Below are 23191 nucleotides of genomic sequence, written 5' to 3'. Positions count from 1 at the left end.
ACATTGAATAAAAAGAGCGTTTTAGCAAAAATGCAGACACTCGATATTTATTTTTAATATTTAGTTTATTATTTTTTTCATATTCATTTTTTCACGTTTTCTTTACGTCACATGCTACTGGTAATAATTTCTCACAATATTTAAAATTAATTATTAAATTTATTATCCCTCGTTTCTTAAGATCGTCAATATTTTTGGATCTAATTCATATTTTCACAACTTAATCACAAGTTTTATGTCAGCTGTGGCAAATTGCGTAGATTTAAAAATAAAAATGTTTTTAATACTTATATTACACTATTGTTCTTAATACTCATTTCAATTCGAGATTATCACAGAAAACTGACATTCTGTAAAAATGAAAGATATGTACCTTGAAAAACACGACGATATGCACGAACTTGAGAGAAAAAAGTAAACATTACATGCACATTTCGGAACTTCCATTTTTTTCCAAATGTGGTATGTCCTAGCCGAATTCAATCATTGTTTATCACGTTCGAACGGACTATGCCCATTTTACCCGAGATGATAGATCAAAACCAGTAGTATTATACTACTACAAACACTAGAACCTGAGCTTGATGGATTGCTATTATTAATCTTTCCTACCAGCAGCATAAGTGTTTTACATACTTTCACGTCTTCGACGTTTCAAGTCAAACATCTTCCAGACGATGGCACTCTGGTTTCAACAACCTTTGGTCTTCGAGTGATGCGACAAGGATTCCCCATCACCACATTGTCCTGCATCTTCCAGAGTATCTTCGAGCACGACGACTTTCGAGGTCAAGATGCTTATTTTTTTCTTTCAAGATTATTGATAACCGCGAACGCAACGCAATTGGAAAGCATCCAGAAAGTGTAACGGAATTTTGGCAGATCGAGAGACCCGAGGGCATGTGTGAGCCCATGCCAGTTATTCGTCAAGACTGTCGCCAAAGCGAAAATATTTCCTTAGTGTAGCAATTTATAACGCGCGTGTTGCCGCATACAATAAGAGGATTGAACCAGGAACGTTGTATTCATTTTAGACAACATTCCTATAAACAATAGAAGCCGATACACAGAATTTCTAAACTTGCGAACGACAAATGGTGAAAAACGTTTTTCATTTAGTAAATTTCGCGACACCCCAAAGTGGTCTGAAAAGCGGTAATTTGTGACAAAAATTCAATTCTTCGATTTCCATATTTGCACAAAATTTCGAGATCTGGAATATTAATAACCTCATATATCTCCGTGATTAGATACAGCGATATAAAGGCAAAAGTGCGAAATTAAGATCAAAACTAATTATTTCAATTGCTCGTTACAAATATCGAAATGCAAGTTCTTGGTTATACCGTTATGCACGCAAACACTGATATTTCAACTTTTTATGTGTGCCAAAAGTATTTTTAGCCTATTTAGAAGGAACGTTAAGTTTTTAACGATTCAAGCTTTAAAGAGGCTTACAAAAGAATGTTTAAAAATATTTAATGTAGCAACGTTATTTTATGTTTTTGACTGGCATTTGATTTTGAAACAAACCACGGTTCTTTTTAATATTTCCAATGACCTGGAATAGAAATGTTTCGAGCAAAAGTTGGTCGGTATTCACTTTTCTACATATTAGAATATAAGAATTCGCAAAAAAATATGTTTGTAAAAAAATGCTGGTCATCTCGATTTTTGAAACGTGAATACATATTTTTGACTTGATAATATTCAAGCTCACTCTACGATTCAGTATACTATAACCTTAAATCTTGAAACAATGCTAAAATAATTTAAGCCACAAAAAGCAAATTCTCAGACCACTGTGCACCCCAAAATTTAATGTCAACTAACATCTCATGAACGACTGGCGAATACGTAATATATTTTAATTGACTAGAGTGTCTGATTACATATTTTGTATTGCTTGTTTGGCGAATAAATTACACGTGTACTGGAATAGTCAGTCAAGCAATTTCAACAAAAATAATCTGAGGAATCTAATATTTTAAATATTGAATCTATTCTTATTTTTTATGTGCCATTTGCAAATTACATTGCCAATTGTTACAATATTATTTATACAAATGGAACAAAAACTGTTAAAAGAAAATAATTCGCAGTTTTCTAACAGATTTTTTACTTATTAAAAGTCTCTCCGATCCACCACTGTGCAATTGAAATCGTAAAGTAATTATTAAAAAATCACATAATCGATTTCATTGCGTTGCGATTTCAAGAGCGAGAATTATCTTCGAGTTGTTGAATTATACAATTAAATAGTTGACGTTTGCTCCTGCTCCTTGACGTTTCTCTAACTCGAACGAACAAATAACCCTGTTTTTCTCGGTGGAGTTCGTTGAAAAACGTTCCATTACTATTTCATCGCGATAAAAGTTTCAGTTGAATCGCGGTCCGAGCTGTTGATAAAAACTGTTAGAATGAATCGATACAAAGATTTCAAAAATTGTTCATCTTCAAGGTGGTATCAAATTCAGTATGAAAGAAATGATGTTGCCCAGATCGTTACCCCAAAGAACGATTTTCGGGTGATAAAGTACTGAAGCAACGAAACGAAATATTTCAATTATTTCGCAGAGTTCAAGTAGACCTATGAAACAATTATATTACCGTTATCGCGTTAACATTTCTGTATTCGTTTGGCTACCGCAATATAAACATTCTTTGGTTAATAGATATACCTGCAGGTTATATGAAGCATCGAAAAATAGATTGGAAATATGTACTGTTTTCCGTATTATTCCAGACGATTTATCGCTATTCAAATCTTAATACAATCTGCAGGTCAATTAGCCGATCAGTTTAGGTTAAAAAATGACGAGCTGCGGTATCTATTAGTAGGAATATCAAAATATTGTACTTCACCTTGAAAAATACGTCTCACAGCCTCTTCCAGATTGCCATTTACGTCTTTCAAGATGACGTACATGTATGGCAGCATATCCCAAGGACACTGGAAAAGATCGAGGAGCTTGGTAGCGTACAATAGTAGAAGTTCCGCACTGCCACCTGCAACACAATAAACACGAAATATTTAATCAAATTCGAATATCATTGAAGGGTTCTATTCGATTATCATTTTGCGTGATCGTCAGATAAAGTAAGATGAGTGCTTAAATATGTCCTTTGGAGGATATTCTTGAACCAATTTGATTTTTCATTCTGTCAGCTTGACACGTTATAACTGCATAATACTTCTTCGAAAAAGTTATCAAAATCCAATTAGAACGCAAACATTGTCAAGATCTGTTAATATGGTATCGATTAATATCAATATAAGATCATCGCTAATATGTACAGTTGTATTTCGAATACACGTAAAAAGCAGATAATTTCATTTTCAGATTAGTGTTCTGAGCCACGTTTAGAAATCTACTGTCGACATCAAAAGATTTATGAATTTATTTATGACACCATGAATACCATATTGTAACAAATATACATTGAAATCTATTTTCAAACAATCATACACGCAAAGATTGATCGACCGGTCGATTGATTAATTTATGGAAAATACAAATATGGAAAAGGTAGCAATAATAACGGCACCGATTTCGTATTATCTTCAGTGATATATCTGTTCTGCCATTTATAACTGAATTGAACTTTCTCGTAACTTTCTAACACCTGCTACATGTAATTTATGGCGGACGTTGAATTGAGAGCAGCCGGTAAAGGAAACAGCATTTCTCTGGGTTTGTATTATTCGCGAACATCGCGTGTATGTTCAACGAACGTGTACATTACAACCATTGTTCCAAGTATTTCATAAAGTTTCAAGCAATTTGCTCTTATACGGCAGTTCTTCGTACAATGGGATTAAATTCTTTTGTTCTACTTGCCGAATAAATCGGCAAATAGGGATGACCATAATCGAAGCCCTGTACGCACGGTTCTCATGACAATGAGATCGTATAAGATTCGTTATTAAGAATATTTGTCAATTGTAATTAATGTAGCGTAGAAATACTTTTTTTCGTATAAGAACATATCGAGAAAGTTGTATTTAAATACATCAGAATCGACAAATTTTCTCTACGACCGAGTTCAATTACTACATAGTTAACATATTCAACATTAACAATGTCAAAAACAAAATTTATAATATAGTTTAACATTTCCCTTAATTTCCGCAATGAATAAAAAAGTGACGAAAAAGAAATTTAGATATTAAAAACGTCTCTTTCCCTTTGATCATTGTTTAAATACAAGAAAATTAAAATAAATTTAACAATAAATCAGTCAGAAACGAAAAAGGTAACTGCATCATTTCTTGGTCAGTTGTTGTACTTGTTCAAAATCGGAGCTTCTAGCCTCGGTCTCCCCTAATCCTACATGTTCGAATGTATTTCAACGTCGACGACACGATGCAATGAAAAAGAAAGATGACTTATACTTTAAATGAACGTCGATAAGCTTGAAAAATCGAATCGGAATCCGCCCGGAGTCGGTCTGCATAACTGATCCTCAACTTATAGACTTAACAAACTATAGAATTAACTAGACGATAATACAGTGATCGCTTCTTGCGGCTATAATATAGTAATCACTTCTCTACAAAGAATCGTCCGCGGGGAGATACCTTCCAGTTCGGACAGTGTCCGACAGTGAGACTATAACCCCTGTAGGCTTGGCTGACCGCGGTTTCTGAATCGATCGAAAATAATCGATGCTAATTGTTATTATTGGTGCACACCTCTGCGTGGAGGGTTGATGGTGGTTGGTTGATTCATGGCCCGACGAGGACAACTCGTGGTGGTGTTTCACGACTGAACCGCGTGCGCGTACAGGGACAATAATTTCGCAGCGGTGCGACATGATATATTGAACATTAATGCAGCCAATAGTAGCGCGTCCGCTCGGTGCAGCTCCGCCTATAAGAGAAATTCTGGATGGTTTTTAAAAGGCGGAAATAACTTTCCCCTTCCTTCTCCATTGTACAGTTCGCACATTACCGTGTTGCTCCGCTCGTTCTCGGTCGCTCTCGCGCCTTGCCAGCGCGGCTCGTCGATAGAGAGAGGGAGAGAGAGAGGGCGGGAGAAAGAGTCTCCCTCTTCCGTAGCCACCCCTCTTCCATTCTATCGAATAGACAACACGACGCAGAGAGCAGGTGCCGTCGTGGTGCCGCCGGGACGCCCGGCGTTGGTTCCCTCCTTTTCCATGGCAGGTGAACCCGGCCAACCACGTGCTTCGCTTGGTACATGCGCGTATGCCTGTTCTCTCTCTAGCAACCGCGTGCATCGCCGTGGTGTCCATGAAGGAGAGTGGAAAAGAACCGTTCGAAACGAGAGAGACAGAGACAACGAGAGTGCCCGAACAACGGAGTGGGAGAGAACAAAATTCAACTGGAGAGGATAGAGAGAACGGAGCAAGGTGGAGGGGGACTGGCTGCCGAGGGAGGTCTACTCCAGGGGCTTGGAGAAGGAAAGACGAAGAGGACTCGACCTAGGTCGCTCCTTTCGATGCCATCCTGTCCTCTCCGGTCGTTGACGGTTCCGTTCACCGAGAGAGACAGAGGCAGAGAGAGAGAGAGAGAGAGAGAGAGAGAGAGAAATCCTTTTTTTGTCTCCTCTCTTTCAGAACGATCTCCCTCTACCAACCGGTTGATCTCTCCTCCTCTCTCTTTCTCTCTCTTTCTCTCTCTCTCTCTCTCTCTCTTCCTTCGGCCGCACTCTTTCTCTCTTTAGCGTGCATGCATCTCTGTTGTTATATGTCAGGTATTCTTTCTTCCTCGCGATCTTCGGCGAACCTTTCACCGTTCGTCGCCATTTTGTCCGTGACGTCAATGACGCGCGGTCTCTGTGCGGCGAAGACAACGGAGAGCCGACCGCACGAAAGTCGAAACGCGCAAATTTTTCAAGTAGGTATTTGGCCCCCGGTTACCCAGAACACCGAGATCACCGGTAATTGCGGTCTAACGACCCGCATATTCCAACTGATTTTGTTAACGATGCTTCCCGCGGGATGGAAATTGCATTTCGGGAACGATTCCGCTGATATCTTGAGCCTCCTGCTGCAAGATTATCTGTCTCTAGGACACTCTATTTGGACCAGTAACCGATCAGGGATGTACAAGTTTAGTCGTGAAGGGAACGTGTTAAGCCCTTGTCCTGCAACTCCAAACTTGTCACAGCAACGTGTAACAGCGATGTTATCGCTTTACATTGGGACCTCCGAATCAGAGTGCAAGGTGGAGGGGTGAAAATTGTTGCAAGTTTTAACCCCGCTCTCCTTTGCACCGTTATACAAGCTTCCCCAAAATTGCCAGAATTGATTAGAACTTCTGTCATCAGAAATCGCTAACCAAAGGCTTTGACGCGTAACAAAACAACGAGAAAATTTGAACGATGTAATAAAAGATATCAGTTTACGCTTAAAAATCCGCGGTTCAGTTATTGTCGTTACCAAATCCAAGATACAACATAACCATCGCGATCTGGTTGTTCGAATTCCGTACCGCGAAATCTTCATGAAGTTACGACCGGAGGTTTTACGAGGAGTGATAAATAAAGCTTGTATCTAGAACTGTAAGTGGTTTTATTCATTTCGACCCGGAACCAGGATTCTTTTATTCAGCCCGTGGGTGGGCCGCCGAGAACCCAGACATTGATTTACTGTGTTTCCTTCAACAATTTCATATTATTTTCCAAGGATATCGTAAAACTGCTCTTAACATTCATTCTTTGAACACCGTTTCATTGATTTATGGTTTCGAATAAGAAAGAACGAGCTGGTAGAGGAGTCCTCGGAATTTGTTGTAAAGCAATTTGTAATATTTATTCTTCTCTTGTTGATGTTTTATAGACTCAAATACTTTAGGTGTTATAGATGTTATTGAGAAATTTGTTCACGAAGCATTCCTGCACAGAGCAAGATGTAGAGCAAGATGTATAACAAGATGCAATAGAATTCTGTAAATAATGAGACACATTTCTTTTATTATGTTTCAGTTACGAGCATGCACGTTGAAGTTTCGGATACACCTGTCACATTAACGCGGTGATAACGTCGCGTCGTATCGTTTAGTCACGAAGACTACGATCCTACATCTCCTATACAAGACAAGTAATAATAATTTTATGCAACTGATGTTAACTGCAGCGTCGCTTACAAGTGTAACGGTTTGTTCACATTTAGAATATGATTTCTATGCTGACACGTTCCCTACATTCAATTTAATAACCGTATGCAAGCTGCAAGATGTTCGCTGAATAATTTTCAACTTCTGCTTTTATTAATCATTTTCTTAGATCGTGATGGCTCTTTTAAGATGCAGATCTTCTAAATTGAGTGGAGCTCAACGGTCTAAAAATTTGTTACTGTTTGTTACATTTTTCGATATTTTATCGATAACAAATTTAATGTCAATCGTCTTTATTTATCTGCTATTTTTATACCTAATTAAATATTTCATCTACGAAGACCACATCTGTGTATCACACAACTCAGCTGACATTCTTTTTTATATTATAACTCAAACGTTCTCGTGGCTGTCTATCAACTGAAATTAGTTTGTCGTCAATTTTTCAACAGGTATATGCTACTATGCTGATATTCTTAGCACAATGTGTGAGCGAATATTATTTTGTAACTCTCGTAAGAAACTTCGATCTTCAAGTGCAGATGCGAGAATAATTAACAATTCACGCAAAGGAAATCAAAGCTTTCCAGACACAGTCGAAAATTGATATAACATTATTTTTAAAAAAAAACTATATCTAGTTTTGATACAAATATACATCAAGAAGCAAAGTTTACCATAAAATCTTCGCAGATCCTTCGCTCACAAAAACTTTCCTACAACGCGTTTTAACTCCCCCGATAATATAGAACTTCCGTGAATAAATTTTTTATGCCTAACTCTAAAAGTAATTAATAAAATGGAGGCAATTATATATATAAATCCACTTAATCACCGTTTATGTCACAATTATAATCGTAATAGGTGTACTAAAAAATACGAATGAGTAAGTAAATGGAAACTCAACTTTCGAGTAGTAAATTCTACTAGCAGAAAGAATATTAACAGAAGAAGCTATTAAACCTACAAGTAGACTGCTGAAGTTTATGCACGACGTAAGTATACGTATACTGCATATGACATTTATGCATGAAAAATATGCAAAGTATGCAGTTATTATATTATATGTATAGCATGTAGTACAATGAGTAGAGAGTCTGCGAATTTCTGGGCAAAATACAAAATTGTCTGCATTTATTACGACACGCAAGAGCTAGATGTACATTTATTTCTTTACTTAATCAAATGCCCAAAATTATAGAACAGTATCTTCAAATTATGGAAACATTTTTCACTGATTTAAATTTGATCTAATTGTTTTATCATAAATGCATAAAATCCACAGTCTAATAATGATCAACATATTAGCATGTTTCGAAATATTCATTGTACATATACATACGTGTATATGTAAAATGTTTTTCACAATTACTCGAATACATTATAGTTCGCACGACAATAAATTACGAACATTTTTTCCAAGAATGTTATTAATTGGATAGGTTTTTCTGTCAAAATTAATTTGTACGCGCAGAATGACCGCATGATCTACGATATATTATTTCTTAACGCTTTCAAATACAACTACGCAAAGCATATGCATTGTGCGAAAACAGTGAAACATATTTTTAGAATCCTCTAATCAGAAAACCAATTTCTGTCCAGATCCCGTTCTTTTAATTATTTCCCATAAAAAAATATGCGTTTGCATAAACTTCCGCCGTTTACTTATGAATTTAGAGTAGCTGCATTAAAGGAACGATGCAAACGATGAAATCGGCAACGATCGGCTGCTTTGGAACTCCGAAAATGATCGAAAGTCTACGCATGCGGTCCTCGCGCAGCACTCTCGACCTGGTCCCTAATTATTCCACCAACGGTGTACAATTACACGTGTTTTGCACTCGTCGTGCGAAATTTTATTTCCCCCTGATCACCGATTAGCATTCGACGCAAGATACGAATCCACGACCGAAGCAGCTTTGAAACAATTTTTTGCGAACAGTGTGCGATCGCTAGGGGGAACGTGTAATTATGTAAATCATGTGTATGTATCTGGTGTATCGACGATAAACAGTAAATTGAGGAAGAATGTGGAAACGCATGCCATTGGAGGATCCGTTGCGCGCTCGAGAGAGATACCATCCACCGTGCAAATTTGAAAGCAGCGATAGCAAATTACAATTTTCGTCGACACAATTTGAAGAACGTAATTAAAGTCCGACCCGCGAAGAAATTCAGGGGGTAGAGGGGCAAGAGTGGAGGCAGCGGCCACCAGATTTGATCGCATCTTCGTATGCAAACCGGCAAAGATGCGGTGCCAGGGCCTCACCGGCCTCGATCTCACATTGGTTCCCTGAACGATTCGTTGCCGGCAATTATTGTAATTTTATTGTGAACATCGATATGATCGTATACGAAATGGCTGGTTATCGTGTAAGCCGAGGCCGGCGAAATAACCGCCTTGTAACAGGGCGTGTACCGTTCATGACTTAATTTCGAATGCATAAATGTTCCCGTGCGTCTTTCATTAGCAGCCCATGCAATTCACGATTTATCACGCGTCCTCTCGTGCGGCAAATGGCCTCGGTCCGATCAAAACAAGGACCAGTATGAACGCGATATCCAATAAAGAGTAACAGAGCAATCGGGAAGAAACGCTAGTCACCTCCTCCAGACATTCTCCGCTCGGTGAAATTCTCCGACTTTCAGAAGTTATGAAAACAAGCGACCAACGAGCTACAGATTTAATAGGTTCTGCTTAAAGCATCCAACACATTTCATGAAAAAGAAGTTTTCATTCGAAGAGAACCTACGAAGTATGAAAATGAGGAATGCTAAGGAAGTTCTTGCGAAATAGATTCTTGTCATTTTCACGCCGTGTTCTTGTGTACATTATTACTTCTTTCGATGTGAATTGTTTGTCATGGAGTGTATGAGCCGGCATCACGTGCCAATAATAATCGTTAATTATCTCGTTAATAAACATTCATGAACCAGTATTGTGTTTTTCATTTAAGCCCAACAGTGCTTAATCATTGTAATTAGTGCGGAATTCTAGTCTAGAAATAGTTCAAGAAAGTTTGCTCCTCTTTCTGTTATGGAGCTGGTTATCAGCTGATCAGCATAATTTGGTCCACAGAATCGAAATTCCAAAAGATAATATAAATAGAGATAGCATGGAAACAGACACGGTTTTAGACAAAACCGAACCCAGATCTAAATTTCCAGGGCAACATATTTTTCCAAACGAAACATAAATGTGACATTGCTCGACATTTCTCCGTGTGGTAATTTTTATTTTGCAAAAAAGAAAGTTTGCGTTAATAATCCAGACGCAAATGACAAGCTGAGAAGCAGTATCAGAATCATCACTGCCGAAATTGCCTTATCCGATCGACGGCCTCAACGTGAATGCCCTCCGGTTGTTATTTTAAAAGAGGGCATTCAGGCGCAAAGATTAACTACCAGTAATTTTCCAAACAAAATTTCGAATATATGCATTTTGATAACATTTTTCTCAATGATTCGAATTACGTGAACATTATTTTGCCAACTAATTGTTTTGATAATAAACAAATATTTTTGTGAAAAAAATCAGATTGAAAAATCGATACTCAATACTCTTCAACAACGTGTACACAAACGGCAGTAAAAATTTTAGCTCGAATATTTTATTACTGCTCGAGTTATTTCAATTTTTATGATAATTGTTAGTATTACGCGACCGTCTATGTGCTAGCAGAGTTGAGCACAATTTTCATCGGATGACGGATAAGAGATAAAAATTAATGAATAAAGTTTCATTCGATACTATTGTATAAATATCCAATCGAATAAAAACGTATTCGAATAACATTTTATTCGAATAAGAACTCATACGGAATTCGTGCAGGAATTCATGTAGAAAATAATCGATTCGAATGAAGATGATGGAATACAAAGTATTTTTTTCTTAGTTCATCGATTTATTTCTTCGATATTCCTTTTTTTCTGATGTTGCATCAGAAAGTTTCTTACTTTTTTGAGACTGATCATTGATGCATGACTAAATAATCTTTCCACGGATGCGGGGAGAAACATCGGTAATTTTATAAATCCAGAAGTAGTTGAAATTGAACTGATCCTAAATATATTCGTGTAAATATATTCTTATAAAATTACATAAAAACAAAAACAATCAACATTATATTCGCATTATCATTCGAATAATTTTAGCACCTCTATTCGAATAAAGAATAAAGTATTATGCGAATAATTTATGACGAATAATGAATAATTGTTATTCAAATATAATATTCTACTAAAACGAATACACAATCGAATAAATTTTTACATGGATAAATCATTCGATTGGATATTTATTCGACAGTGAAATAAAACAGAATAAAATTTGATTCGTCAGTCTTTATTTCTTATCCGACATCAAAATAAAACTTTGCCAAACTCTGATAAATACATACGTAAACAGCCGCAATGCCAATAATTATCACTAAAATTGAAATAACTCGAACATTAATAATGTTTTCGAGCTGAAATTTTAACTGCACTTTGTGTACATGATGTTGTAGAAAATTTAGATACGGTTTCTTCAATCCGATTTTTTTGCACAAAAAGAAATGTATTTATTAACAAAAAAATTAGTTAGCAAATTCATTTGCACATAATTCGCATCAGCGTAGAAAATGTTATCAAAATGCTTATTTTCAAAATTTTATCTGGAAAATTACTGATAGCTGATTTTTGTCTAAATGCCTAACCTTAACAGGATTATTGTTCTCCGGGAAAGCCGATCAAGAAAAGATATTGTTGCGTCGAATGTTCATTTCAGGATACGACTGCAAGCCATTGACGAGTATCGGTGCCGTGAACAGAGGACCCTGTGTCTGCATAGTGTCACCGTTTCTCGTAATCCGATTATTCTCGTCTCAGTTGGAACCCAAAACGTTGACATTTCGAGGAAACGTTTCCCTTGGTCCGATTCCCCGTTGTTCCTTACACTTTGTTTCACGAAGAATTGTGGGCACTTAAAGATGTAGTTCGAAATTCGAAAGCTTGAATTTTGCGAGACAAAAGTTGGAAAAATGCGATAAGAAGTAGAAAGCAGATTTTAGAGAAAGATTCTATCAATGAACGGATGACTGTAAATGAAACACGTTAGAGTATCCTAATTGTTAATACTAATCAGACCTGGGCAAATTTTCTTTCAAACGAAAATAAGAAATAGCTGTTTGAATAAATTCATTTCAAACCGTAATTTTCAATTGTTGTTATTTGAAAATACAAATAACAACAATTTCAAATAATTACTTATTTCGTTATTTTTTTTGTTTCAAACACGACTAAAGAAACAATCCTCCAAATAATATGTAACGATAAGATTTTACTTTAAGAAACCGCATTGGAAAGATTTTTTCTTAATTATTTTACACAGCCAGATCGGTTCTTTTGTCTTGTTTCTATCAATGCTATTACTTCCTATCAATGAGAATGTCACAATAAATCAGATTCAGAACTAAAAATTAGATGAAATTGTAATTTCCATAAAGCAATTCACAACTATCTGAAAGAACAGTTTCAAATAATTTTTAAATAAAATAATATGTTATTGGAAATAATATTTCAAATAACGTTATTCCAAAAGTCATCATGTGGTGCGTAAATAATTATGAAGTAAAATAACATGTTATTCGAAGTAATATTTCAAATAATGTTATCTCAAATATGCCCAGGTCTGTTACTAGTTTAGTGAGTTATTCCTTTTGCAATGGGTTCAAAGTTTTTATCAATTTGTGATTTACGCGTTCACGGAAACATAAACGTTGGTATTACCATTCATGAAAGAGACCCAGTCACTTTGTCATCCCCTTATCGCTGACACTGGATCGTAAACAAATTTTCGAATCGAACGATAAATAAATATCTGTGAAAAAGGAACGTGAAACACACGAGGTCGTTACGAGAAGTTCGTATTGAAATCGGTATCAATAGTTGAGAGCGCTTGATAAACATCCTCCATGGCTGTTAAGTCGAGTTTATAAAACTGTCCCGTGTCAATCGTCGACTTAAACGCGATATTACTTCGATTCTCTTATGAAGATACGACAGTATAAATGTTTACGCGGTGGGTTGTACACCAAGTGAAAATACTGCAACGAAAATACTGCAATTCCGATACTACACTGCACCACTGATCTCTACGTTACCTTTAAATATTTAGATGATTAATTATACTATAGCTCCGTACACGCGAAAACATATAATTGAATAATCCCTAGCCTAAATCTATCGTTGCAGGATATTGTACAATAATCACTATACTAACCTGTATAAGCGATAATGTTTTGTTTGGAATTAATTTTATTTTGTTTCTTCCTACGTATTACCTTTTCTTGTGGTAAACAGTTCTTTTTTCGCGCGAACAAATGAATGAAATGAAATGAAATGAAATGATTGGAACTTCGTAACGTCAAAAATACTCGCGTGCAATCATATTGTCGAATAATCACATCGAGCACTTATATAAAGTATTATAAAAATTCAGATTATCCGAGTGCAACGATGCATTACCGCAGTACATAATTACAATCTATCTGCATCCGAAGATTTCAATAAAAAATATTAGTATATTTTTGATCTATTAAGTAGTTGATGGACGCCGATTTTACGGGGAATAATAAATACTACGCAAAGCTATTACGAACCATGCGATTAAACATTGTTTTATGACCGTGTGGAAAACGCGTCTTACGATTATTCGATGCCATAACGATGAAATATCCAAGTAGACATTCTTACTGCTCTAACAATACTGGAAAAGGTATTCTTCTTTGATTGCCAACGAATGACTAATTTCATACATTCAGTATGCATTTTACTGTTCGATACAACTTTCTACTGCTTAAATCTGCATAAACTTTTCTTCCAAATTTGCTTCGCTTTCTTTTTACCTTGGTATCTTTCGCGTTCGTTATTATTTGTATTACTTATCGCACAGGCTTTGTGAATGATTTTGACACTCGATGACGAAGCTTAGATTCATCATTTTTCATCATAGATATTTTACCTACGCAGCACCGTGAATTTTCATACATAAAATATCCTTTAAGAATAATTAATTCGGATAACAATATTAAATTCAGTTATAGAAGGTGTCTCAAAAATACATGTCGATGTTTGTGGAACTACATATGCACGCTCAAACATGTAAAGAATTGCCTTGAAAACAAGTGCCCTATGTACTTTACTTTTCAAGTTATATAAAATAAATTAAATAAAAATTAAATTTATTTATAATAGATAAGAAAACGCATAGAAGGATTCGTCACGTGCCCCAACGTTTTACGACGTCCTGCACCAAATGTTTACAAACAATATCTATAGCAACGAACTGGAAAAGATGTTATGTTATTCTCAGGATACAAAATGTAACACCTGTTGCCCGAATTTCCTCAGAGAAGGAAGAGAAAAATTCAATGTTGAAGACGTGCAAGGGTGTGTATTGAGGCACGCGGTGATCATTTCGAACATTCTCTATAGATATTTATAACTTAAAAAGTAATAAAGTTTGTAGGACATTTGCGGAACACTAAATTCCGCAAATGTCCTACGAACGAATATATATATTCTATGATCAAATATATATTCTGTAATAAATAAATATATTCTATAATAAATTGGTAATTGTATACAACAGGCTGATCCTCGCCGATTTCAGTGGCATTGAAATGTGTTGTCAATTGCATTCGCTGCTCAGTTTTAATTTCCGAGATATTCACGAAAACATATTTCATACACAATATGCTCACAACATGGATGTTGTTACTCTGTGGTGTTCTATAGCTCACGTGGTTCATATTACACATTTTTAACACTGTTTATATGCAGAGTTGGTTTGTGGTTATGTCCGTATGAGGGCGGAGAGGGCCGGCCGACCCGACCATACACGCAAAGATCCATGGGAGATGAGGAATACTGCAAGCATAGTTTCCACTCCCACACGGACCTAACCACAGCCATTTTGAAATCTTGAATACATATTTTGCAATTCAAACTTAACGAAAATTTGTTTAAAATGAACAGACACACGAGTTGACACGGCATAAACGTATAAGCGGAATTAACGTAGTAATAGCAACAGTGTTTTCGCGAATATCTTGGAAATTAAAAGCGAACGGCGGTAACGTCTATAGAAAAAAAATTGTTCAGACTGATGACCTTGGCAATATATTTTAATGTTATTGAATATATATATTGAATATATATATTGAATATATATTTAATATAGACTTTTACTGAATATTTAGCAAACCGATTTAGCAAACCAATTTCGTATTCTATGTTCATAGTAATGTAGGCAACTAATTGTTAATTATAACAAACAGGTATATTACACAGCAGAAAAAAATCAGCTGCTTCTAAAACGATGGAGAAGAATGTTCGAATACAAATTCGCGATACGAATGCAGAAAGTCAAACAATTTATGATAATTAGAATTTTATTTTGTGCGCCAGGAGGGCTTCCTTCCTTTTTATGTTTTCCGGCAATGTCTGACATTCGTCCACGTGTCAGCTGTGCACGTGTTCACCCGGTGCAACGTCAAGTATAATTGCCGTGATGATGATACCGGCACGGCGGCGACCTCGGTGTCATGCAATCTCGGAAAGAAACTTAGTCGCGAATTGAAACTTTACGTGACTATTCATTCTGATAAATGTATGTATTCTCTCATTACGTAAACGTGACTCATTTTACCGGCCGCGTCGGCAATCCGTCTCAATTTAACGTCTCTCACCTGGACGATGATTATACTACACGGAGGCGGAGCGCCCCGCGGAGATGATCATTGCTGCGAAGCGAAGTAGTTCACGTGATAATTGCACTGAATAATTGATTTTCACTCTAGAATGGAGTACTGAGCGCCGGGCTGCTGAACTTTGTCGCTTGACACACTTTCGAGCCTTTCGACTGGTCTTGCACTGATTCTCAGATTTCATGATCTGACATATTTGGAGAAATATCGTGAAAACAATTTTCACGTATAATCTATTTTTCACATCTTTAAAGAATCCACGATGAACGAACACAGTGATGTGTGTATAGTTATAGACTCAAAGTAACTTTTATCTTCTTACTGATATATAAACAGGAATAAAAGGAAAACTATATTTATATATTTCTATTTTCTATTATTTCTAATATATAATAATTTCGAATATAAAAAGTTATTTCAAATGACCTCAGGAACCCCTCACTTCCCGGAAGTACCATAATTTTTAGACACTCGATAAAAATATGCAAATATGATGTTTTGTAAAGTTTTTGTTTAAGTATTACAAAAATGTAAAAGTTACTTTGAGTCTATAATTATTCACACCGTTGTATATACATATATCGTTGACAAACTTATTATATGACAGAAATTTTTGGGAACGTTTATTTTAATTTAGCTACCTTCGCTTCAAATCAATATTGGAAATAACAAAATCTATCAATTTGAATGTGGTTATTACACACCCGATGAAATATTCTAATTTTAAATTATATATTATACTGCTTGTATGCCGGTTACATATTTCTCGTGATTGTACAGCAAAAAAGCATCAAAATTGTAAATCCTCTAGAACAGGGGTGTCAAACTCGCGGCCCGAGATGAACATTTTTGATGTCAAGTATCAGGACGTAAACAATAATTTAACTTTATATATGTTTATTACAATGTACTAGTCAAAATAAAAATATTTGTTTCTATGAACATTGATTTTTTTTTGCGGCCCACCTAAAGTTAAGCATTGTTTATTTGGCCCATGTTAGCTTTTGAGTTTGACACCCCTGCTCTAGAATCTTACGCTTCCTGAATTCCTAATTGGTGTTTCGTTAATTATTCAAACATACCTATAAAACGCTAAAACAGAGACAGGGTGAAACATACGTAGATCTTGATCGAACATGATATTTGTTGATCAACGTACGTTCGATTTGCGATTAATGAACCGAGAAACGAGATTTCCATTAATGAATTAACGAGCATATTAAGCATGAGATCTGATATTTTACAACGCATTTCGTAACATCATCGCTTCATCGCTCAGTACGGCTACGTTTGGAACTTGTTTCATCAGTCGGAAGTGTTGCAGAAGGCACGCTATCCGTGAGAATGTTTACCCTAATTCTAAAACACGTTGAAAAATACCTGGGAAGTAGCTTGTATGGCTATGGTCATCGGGATTGGTGAAAGATGAGACCTCGAGGTATCTGATAACACAAACAATGATAAGACCTCGCGTACTAGGAAACTGATTAACGCATCGAATCCCTCGCAATGATTACGAACGAATCGCGAAATATGAAGCGACTGGGATTGATAACGCACTGTATACAGATACCCCTTTGTAGAGTGGACCATTCTCACAATCGTCGGACTAGAAATTCTATCATTATGCAATATTTTTGAAATATTCACTTAACGGCAACTCTCCAATGCTACCTTGAGGTATTTCACGATCAAACCGGAGTTATCCTGAACTTATTTTGAACATTTACATGTTGCAATCCTAAATTGTATACTTCGAAGCACTTTACAAATGTTTTATAATGTTTCTAGACAAAACCTAACGCGACAGTTATCAATCTAAAAATATAAGATACAATTTTAGTTATTCAAATACGACCCGAAAACTTTCTTTCGGAATTAAAATTCATCTTGCAGAAAGGAAAATACCGAACACTTTTATCTGATTTCGCGTGATTGGATTCCTCACGAATGCGCTGTAGTTTAGCGAAATGTTGCACGGACGTGCGTGTCCTTCCATTTCCATTCTCTGAACGATTTTATCGTCGTGCTTGGACTGCATGCCCCGACTATGCTGGATGCATAAGAAACTGGCATTACGCGAAATATAAAGAAAGGACTCCGGTAACGATATCCGGTAACCAAACCTCTGACATGATTCTGTGAACTCAGCAATGCAGCGAGACCACCCAAAATTGTTTCACCGTGGCGATCGTTGGTAAACCGCAAACAACAAAATGGCCGATGAGATTTTTAACGTGGTCTCCGAACACGTCGATTTGCAAGCAGAAAGGAAACATAACACGTACTCGCCGTTTTATTGCCAAAAAAAGTGTACTTAACAATTTTAGAAAACGGTTCTCGGAACGGGTATTACTTTGCAAAATAAAAGGAGCAGAGAAATTCATGCATTTCTTATTTAGCTCCAGTTTCTCTGCTCGAATTAAATCTGAAATTTAAGAGGAACGTCGATGACCGAAGGAAATAGATCTCGATCTTTCTGCAAAACAAAAGTTGTCTCTGGCAATTGAAACGAAGGTACGTAAAATAGAAACTATTTCCATCTTCGATTTTTCGTCAATTCTGGCATTACTGCTATTTTGCGTATCGATCTCGTTTTTAACATAAATGCATACGATGTAAAAATAACTAATTGTCTGTCTGACAGCGAAGCTCGTCGTTTATTGAAGGACGCGATCAGACGCATCAAAGGGGAATCAATTTTACTTGGAACCACACAAATTCAGGAATTTTCACCGTGACGAACCCCAGTGAGAATCTCACGTTACATAGAGAACCGTGTGCACCCCCCGCCCCAACTTTTTGACCGGTGGCCAGCGCCGATGGACGTATGTATATCGCGACACAACGCTTTCACGAGGGATGAGTCCGAGACGAGCTTTGTAGCAATGATACCGTTGTGTCGCTACGTAATCGAAACCCCAACCGTGATGTTGGCGAGGGGACCGTTCCGATGACAAGAGCCAGCAGCACAGGTATCATTTGCAATGCTGCTCTTACGTGGTGCAACGAAAACTCTGGAATTTACGCCTAACCAGCGACATCCCGATGCTTTCACGATACGTTTACTGCCAAGCCTGACAAAAATTCTTCAGGACCAAAATACTCTACTCGTTAAGCTCTAGCGATATAACTTTCTGCACAGCTACAACTTGGTTGTACTTATTAGTTTCTCAGTGGATTGTGTGTACGGATTTTTGAACCCTTAACTACCACTGCCAGTCTGTGAGAGGCATATCTCTGGTGATAATATCAGGTTGACGCATATGAAATGTCGTATTTTTCTTACATGTGAACGTAACCTTCCAACGAGCCATATGTGAGTACAGAGGGTCTTTCATTAGGGAAAGCAGTCGCCCTTCTTTGAATCACTGCGACAAGGTTATACAACATTTCCGGGAAACTAGATATCTGGACCACGTACCTACATATCCGCAGCCATATTCGGATTGATTTTGAGAGTATAAGAGGGCCACGATTTCGTTTCTCATCGGACAGTATTCTGGAATCTATATTCGCGTGTGTACCGGGTAGAATCGCGCTTAGGCCGTTAATTCCGATCTTGCCCGCATATTTCAGTGCGTCAAGATCGAGGGCACGGAACTTAGGCTCCGCGAAAACACTTCACATTCAACACTTGTAACGACCTAATTCATTTGAATAACATACTATTAGGTTGGTGCATATGAAATGTCGGATTTTCTTTACATGTGAACGTTTGTCCCCCTGTTTTCGTTATGCTATTGTTTTAGTCGTTTTATAGTCGTTTATAGTCGTACTGTCCATTGCCAGAGTCACATTTCAACAAAGAAAATATTCTCAAAAGTGTTCCATTTTGTTATTTGGTTTGAATTTCGTAAGGATATGAATTCAACCGATATTCGTGTAATTTTTTTATATGAGTATAAATTTGGTAACATTGCTGCAAAAGCTACACGCGATATAAACCAGGCTTTTGGGGAGAATACTGTTAACGATCGAAAAGTGCAGCGTTATTTTGAAAACTTTCGGTCTGGTGATTTTTCCCTACAAAATGAACCACGTGGGAGACAATTACAGCCAAAAAGTACTGCCAGTACATTGATGAAATGCATGAAAAATTGAAAATTATATGCCCATCACTTGTTAATCGGCATGGTCCAATACTTCTCCACGACAACGCTCGGTCGCATACGTCGTACAAAACAATTGCGAAATTAAATGAATTAAAATATGAATTTCATTTTTTTAAACATTTAGAACAGTTTTTACGGACTAAACAGTATGAAAATGAAGACAGACTGAAAAATTCCATATTAGAGTTTATTGATTCTAAAGATTAAAAAATCTTTGAGACAGGCATCTATGCATTGAAATCTCGTTGGGAAAAGTGTATTGAAGCAAATGGAGCATATTTCGATTAAACAAACAGCTTTTGAAAAAAGATTTGCAGTTTTATATATTCACTTAAAAATCTGACATTTCATACGCACCAAATTAATATACATTTATGTATTTAGGTTTTAGTATATCGAGTTAATTCAATTCTTTCAATTCACATCCTCTTGTTAACTCCAGTCGCTACTGTCACGTCCACCACGGTGTACTTTTCCCTACAAAATAAACCGCATGGAAGACCCAAAACGTCTGTGAAAAATGATATTTCGAAAGCAATGGTGGAAACGAATGTGACTGGAGTAATTCACTACTCGTTCCTTCGAACCGGGGAGACAATTACAGCCGAAAAGTACTGCCGGTACATTGATGAAATGCATGAAAAATTGAAAATTATACGCCCATCACTTGTTAATCGGCATGGGCCAATACTTCTCCACGACAACGCTCGGCCGCATACGTCGTGCAAAACAATTGCGAAATTAAATGAATTAAAATATGAAATTTTGCAGCACCCAGCTTATTCGCAGGATCTTTCGCCAACCGACTTCCATTTTTTTTTTAACATTTAGAACAGTTTTTACGGATTAAACAATATGAAAATGAAGACAGTCTGAAAAAATCCATATCAGAGTTAATTGATTTCAAAGATCAGAATTTCTTTAAGACAGGCATCTATGTATTAAAATCTCGTCGGGAAAAGTGTATTGAAGCAAACGGAGCATATTTTGATCAAATAAACAGCTTCTGAAAAAAGATATGCAGCTTTATATATTCACATAAAAATCCGACATTTCATACGCACCAATCTAATATAATTGGAAGAAAAGGTAGAGGTGTAAGAAAAATTTGTAAAAATGAGGAACGTTTTTAATACGAATGTTTCTATTCCATTTCTATTTAACAATTGATTTTGATTTTTAATTTGCCACTTATATGTCAATAATAACGCAGTAAACATTAGCGCTCTTTGAGACCGCTAGTAGTAGTTACGTAAATCTTAATAGGCATAGTAGTTAAAGGTTAATGCTTAACACTAAATCCACCGGGCAGTAAAAATAACTGGCGCGCATTGCCATGTGTAATTTAGATTTTATACAGTTTTAATTGTGGTACTTGCTCCAATAATGTAATTTATTCAATCAAATCCCATGAAAGCGTTTATATAATTTTTACGATTATAAAATGAGAGAGAAATCGATTCTTTTACTGTGGCAGGTTTGGTGTTATATATTAGTGATAGATGAATAAATGTTTATCCAGATTAAAGAGACATAGTTGACATATTCTTTTTGAAATCTTAAGAAACCTGCCTCGTTATTGTAGGGCAAGAATTAAAGTAGGAAGGTCATTTTAACTTTGTCGTGTGTGTAATATACAGGGTGGGCCGGAATTCGTAGTACAACCAAGCAGAGGATGATTCTACATGAAAAATATAACATTTATATATAACAATATATAACATTTTTTTTATCTAGGGGTCCGTTTTCGAGAAAATTGACTTTAAAGTTTGTTCATCTTTGCAAAGGATTTAGTTATCGTTTATTATATTGTATATATAGCGTTGACAAACATTGTTATAAACATTCCGTTTACTAAATACGTAGTTCGCAACAATTAATGATCGTAAACACTATCTCGGACGGAGGTAACTGCGGTGGAAGAACAGACGACAACTAAATCCTTTGCAAAGCTGAGCAAACTTTAAAGTCGATTTTCTCGAAAACTGAGCCCCAGATGAAAAAATTTACATCAAATTTGTTTCTTATTTTTTCACGTAGAATCAGCCTCTGCTCGGCTATACTACAAATTCCAACCTATCCTGTATAATACATTTTTTAGTTCAATTCTGAATAAAAATTTGTGGCAATCATTGTGGTCGACACGAGAATCTATAAGTGAGGAAGAAAATAGCAGTTGTCTTAAATTCTGCTGAAGTTTTGTGGTACTATTTTATTTTGAATATATTACAGCAATGATTCTCAGAGAATCTTTATCATCGTGTTGTTAAGGTTGTGAATGCAATTAGTGTTTATTATTATATCACATCTCTGACATTAGAAATAACGTAACATTTCGACAGTATTCCTCTTCTACGTTATTTTCATATAGAATGTGGCAGTAATGCTTGTGGATAAACGCAAATCCATCCATCCATCCAGAGGCCGCGTGAATTTCAAACATCGGCCTTTTAGACTCAAAAGGAAATAAAACACCTCAACGTCAGTCCACACGTCGCAGTGTAACGACTAGGACGCAAGTTTCGCCTTAAAAATTCTGTTTTACATGTTCCAGTCAGTTTCATCGACCGAACGTCATCTTTCCATAACTCTTAGAATTAGTTACCTGCACACTCGTTACACCATATTACAGGTCATCGGGCTCTTTCTCTTTCCCTCACCTATTAATACTTAACGTGTAAGTACCTGCACAAAGGGTGAATAGTAGGATTTTATCATTCTAGCCACTATTAGTTGTCATTACTACAAGGGATTCATGTGAATGTTTGCACCGGGAGTTAGAATAGTGTGATCGGTTTTACTAAAGGGTACTTAATCTAGCGCATTAAAAATCCAATTATATATTCCGTAACAAAAGTCTTTTCATCAGTCCTCTCGGAATTTGCTCGAACATTGTGAATCAATGTAACGACGTCCAAATAATAGACGTTCTCATCGGTTTCGCGATGTTTCCGGACACCCGAGTGACGTGTAACTTATTTGTGAGAATATAATTTTCCATATTTTACAGGAGGATGCGTTACCTTTAATAAAAAGTTACACCTAGATTGCGGATTTTGCGTATTTAACGTGTGGACGAAGAACCAAATAGTAAAGTCAACGGAAGAATTTAAGAAGTCAACTTGTTACAATTACTGGAAGAAAACGCGTATTTTTGTAGAATTTTTGTTTCTTACAGCTGTGATGTAAAGAATATTTCCAGTGAAGATTCACAGTTTCCTAAGTATGAAAGAAATGCCTTT

General features: G+C 36.3%; 1 protein-coding gene across 6 annotated transcripts in view; it reads right to left on the bottom strand.

The window, feature by feature from the left end:
• Positions 1–23191, bottom strand: part of dsx (transcription factor doublesex) — a 188303-nt gene that overhangs the window by 111316 nt on the left and 53796 nt on the right. For 3 of the 6 annotated variants that reach the window (XM_076528783.1, XM_076528784.1, XM_076528785.1), the window contains one exon: positions 2866–3009. In XM_076528783.1, coding sequence (XP_076384898.1) covers positions 2866–3009 — 144 coding nt within the window. Of the gene's footprint in view, positions 1–46; positions 2540–2865; positions 3010–23191 lie in introns of those variants that run through there. The other 3 variants (XR_013037231.1, XR_013037230.1, XM_076528786.1) reach the window with 2 other exon arrangements.

This window comes from Megalopta genalis, chromosome 2, assembly GCF_051020955.1.
Source record: "Megalopta genalis isolate 19385.01 chromosome 2, iyMegGena1_principal, whole genome shotgun sequence".
Taxonomy (NCBI): Eukaryota; Metazoa; Arthropoda; class Insecta; order Hymenoptera; family Halictidae; genus Megalopta; species Megalopta genalis.
This window is presented reverse-complemented; position numbering and strand designations above follow the sequence as displayed.